Raw genomic sequence first — 4289 nt, forward strand, 5'->3', positions numbered from 1 at the left:
AAGTGTAATGTTGGATTTTGGCATGCAAATGTTTACAGTTCCAGAACCCATTGATTCCATTCAAAAAGTGAATGCACCAAATATTTGTAGAGTATTCCAAATTACTCAAACGCTGCAAAATGCAAAACTTTGTTTTTTTTGTTTTTTTTAATTCAGCCGTTTTCTGTGAAATGTCTTTTGGCTGTACAAATATGCAGGTCACCAAACTCTGTATGCATGTGAATGCAGAAACACATACGAAAAGAAGTTTCCAATGAGGATCTGGTCTGGTGTGAGTGCACTTCTAGGCTTATTGAACTGGATCATGCTCTATCTGCAATAGAGATGTAGGTTATCAATGCAAAGGAGCATCAGTGATGCTCTCCAAGAAAGTAGATTTAGTAACACAGTCCAGCAGGGGAAAAAAGCCACTCTTTGCCATCACAGAGACATACCACACAGTAATTGTGGTGAAGGAACACAGTGTGCACAGCTAGCTCCAATCATATTTCATCTGGTGTTTTCCAGCACTGGAGATAACTTGATAGAAATAATGAAACAGTCATGAAGACCCATTTAATCTGTTTTCAGCACTGTTACACAGAATGAACAAGCAGAAGCATCAGGCACATTCATTAGTGTGACCACAAACATCTACAAGAACCTCCAGAACACCGGAATTAAGAGAGATAAAGCGCTAACTGATAGACGGACCAGACACGGAGAACCGAAATGAATGAACTAGTAATGGCTGGAATGTGTTTTTCCCACTATGTCAGAAATGGCCCATACCTTGCCTCAAAATAAAAAGCTTGTTTGGACACTTTGAAGCACTTTCCCAACAATCCATCACCTCTTAAGAGAGATCAGGAGAAGGTGCGTGAAGATACCATCATGTCTGAGTGCCATTTCTTGCGAAGGTGAAAGAACCCACATGGACTTGAGATCAGAGCAAACATCTCCACCCTCAACTCCAGACATAAATGAGGAAAAACTGACAATGGGTAATCACTGTCACTTGTGCGCAAATATTCCCTCATCAGAAGATGCAAGTGGCTTCTGCAACAAACAGCCCAATCTAGGCATTGTGGTGCCCGGAACACTGAAGGCATGCGATATTCAGAAATGAATGACCGTTCGTGCCATCGGTTCTCTTATCAGGATGTTTATTAAGAGGGATGCTCTGTGATACAGTGGAGAGAGAAAACACATTTCACAGTATGACATTAATTCCTCACCATGGCACAATGAAACATTTGAAGACTCGCCCTCTTCCCTCCCGTGTATTGCGGCAAAGCAGAATTATTTCTATGCAAGAACCTATCTATACAAAAACATCCTGAAGGAGCGGGAGGGAACGCAAAACTCCATATTAACCAGAACCGGTGTTCGATAATTACTTCCTTTCCCTTGCAGCAATTGATTCTCTTACAATTTACTTCTTTTTCACATATTAAAACATTCCTGAATCAGATGAAATCCAGCATCTAAATTGAAGCTTAATTGCGAAGAATGGTGTACACCACCTTCCTGTATCCACAAAATCAACATCGAGGAATAAACTACACGCGCCCCACACAGGACTGTGTGACTGGGGAAGTGAGGGATTGTTTTGGTCGAGTTGAAACTGTGGAGAGGTAGGGTTGTTGTAATGGTCTGTCTTGGTTCCTGTATCTCGCAGGATCTACTCCATTAGGTCCCAGTGGGTAAAGTACAGTACATCTGTTCAAATCCCTGTCAAATACTGCAGAGGATTACTGCTGGGAACAAATTTGGGAGGACAACAGGCCAGATATACGGTAACTATTCATACTAACCTCACCGCTACAGTGACATTCACTTGAATTAAGAGTGCTTGGGGAATACAAATCATTTTATGGAGGAGCCACAGGTGTTTGGGATTCTGTGCGTAAATCTTCAATGATATTCGCTAGAACTTCAACTCAGAAGCGATCCTTCAAAGCTTCATGCTATTAAGAGAAAATTTGCATTGTTTGGAAATGGTCCTCTGAAGCTGCATCTGAAAAAGTTGATTCCTCATCTTGGAACAACACCATATACCACCAGCTTGTCACTTAATGCACATGGTAAGTTCACAAGAAATAAACAATTAAGCAAGAAAAAGGGAAAAAAAGCATACAGTTTATGGCTTTGAAACAAATTAGTCATATGTATGCTAACACTACCAAAAACTGATTTGTTGTGCTATATAAAACCTGATCTATAATACATACAAAACCAGATGATAACTAGTTAGCTTGATTTATTCATGCTAATTAATGTGATGCTGTAATGCTTTTTTCCTTTTATCTTCATTCAAATGGGAGACCAAAAAAAAAAAAAAACATTTAATGAACAGAAAAACAAACGTTCTGGAAATACTGAATAAACTACTTATATCTACAGCAAAATTGAAATGGGCATAGAGTGTCATTAAGAGCTTGATCCTATTAGTGCTAATTTAGATCTAAGGGTTTATTAGGTTTGTTCGATCGCCTCGTCTCTGTGACTCATCTGGTGCAAAGCAAGGTCAGATCTTCTCTTTCCTCTCTAGCCCTCGCGGACCTTGGCAGACAGAGCATCACAAGTCTTCTTGGCATCTCCCAAAAGCATGGATGTGTTTGGTTTGTAGAAGATAGGGTTGTCTACAGCGGCGTAGCCAACTCCCAGAGATCTTTTCATCACGATGACCTGGAGGGATGAAAGCAGAGGTTGAAGCATTTGGTCTTACCCAGGAACAAAGGTAGCTGGAAAATTCACATTAAATAAAATCCTGTACGTTGCCCTTAAATTACCAATGGCTTTTTCCATTGAGTTGAGCCAGCTAATTTAAACTCTTCAACATTATTCCTGTAATAACACTGCATGCACCTGCATGTGAAGTGGCAGAGAACGGTTTTAGGATTTGTACAACAGGGTGCAAAAAAAGCCCGTGCTTCCAACATGTAATGGTTATTTAAGTATCTGCCATTTACAAAATTAAGAGTCATTAGTGTCTTGAACACCAGTTTTTAGGCTGAGCAGTTTCTGGGAAAATCGTCGAGAGCAGCGCTTTGATTGGGAGCATCTGTTTGGGAAGGAGGAACACTTGGTAATTGAATAAGTAAAACCAGAGAGGAGAGCCCTTGCCGCTGGTCTAGCTTTAGTGTTATTCAATACACTGAAAGATATTTGGAACGAAATGACCCTCATCTTGAGACTTCAAAATCATCAGGCGGATTCTTTTAATATCATCATCTGTCCCTCAAAAGCCCTGCAGATGTTCAATGCCAGCCAGGTGATTGGGACAGCGTTCAGACACACCCATCCCCTCTTCTCAAAGAGTCACGTGACCACTTTACCCAGGCTCAGCATCCCCCAGGACAGGACAACATCCTTTTGTTAAATTATTCATAGGGCAGCTGGTTTCATTTGGGAATGAAGGTCTTTAACAAGGCTGGGAGCAATCAGTAGGGTGGATGTTGCACGAGATTGAGGATATCAAAACCAACGGAGACAATTGACAGGGAAACTTCGGATTCGGCCGCACTATCGTGTCATCAAGAGCATCACTATGCTCTAAGTTGGTCAAGTTCCCTCGTTGAGACTTGGCTACACTTACAAGTTGCTACAAATAAGGAAGGCTTTGGTTCAAAGCTCTAGTGTTTGCATAATTCCATATGGAATTATGGAACAGGTTAACAAGCTACACACAATTACTCGTGGGAGAAGGTCGAAGTATTTACACATTCGCAAACGTCAAGCCCCAGTACTCCGAGTGATTTCCCTAGAGAAGGTCTGGCCGCAAAGGGCCTGTCATGTGGTGAGGCACACCAGCCCAACATTTTAGGGAAAGTATCGGACGGATGCTCTGAGATGTCATCATTCCAGAACGAGCGAGTCAGCGCTAATGAAAGCAGTGTGAGGCTTGTCTTGTTGGAGATACACCTGGACTGAAGCGTGGTTACAGTGGGAACCAGCTGTGGGGATGGGATGGAGATTTTCATATTGCTCTGGGTGGGAGAATGAGGGATGGTCTGTATAACATTGCTTGAGGGCAATTGTTGCAATCCTGGCTTTTATTCCAGCTAGGCCATGAAAGTAAAGCCTGATACATATGAAGTATGTCATGTACACTACAGTTCTGTAAGTTTTTTTGGTCATTCAGCTCACCAAAGCTGCATTTATTTGACTCAAAATACAGTAAAAACTAGAGGTCGACCGATTGATCGGCCGGCCAATTAATCGGCCGATTGTGCTGCAAATTAGGCCGATTTATAGGCAGGCGCATCTGCGGGCAGATAAGCGTTGTTTTGCGGAACGCCGGAGAA

General features: G+C 41.9%; 1 protein-coding gene across 1 annotated transcript in view; it reads right to left on the reverse strand.

Moving 5' to 3' along the window:
- Positions 1-1128: 1128 nt before the first annotated feature.
- Positions 1129-4289, reverse strand: part of nnt (nicotinamide nucleotide transhydrogenase) — a 61656-nt gene continuing 58495 nt past the window's right edge. The window contains exon 23 of the mRNA XM_016510209.1: positions 1129-2670. Within this exon, the coding sequence (XP_016365695.1) occupies positions 2530-2670 (141 nt within the window). The 3' untranslated portion in view covers positions 1129-2529. The remainder of the gene's footprint in view (positions 2671-4289) is intronic.

This window comes from Sinocyclocheilus rhinocerous, unplaced genomic scaffold (genome assembly GCF_001515625.1).
Source record: "Sinocyclocheilus rhinocerous isolate Xijiao unplaced genomic scaffold, SAMN03320098_v1.1 scaffold1405, whole genome shotgun sequence".
Taxonomy (NCBI): Eukaryota; Metazoa; Chordata; class Actinopteri; order Cypriniformes; family Cyprinidae; genus Sinocyclocheilus; species Sinocyclocheilus rhinocerous.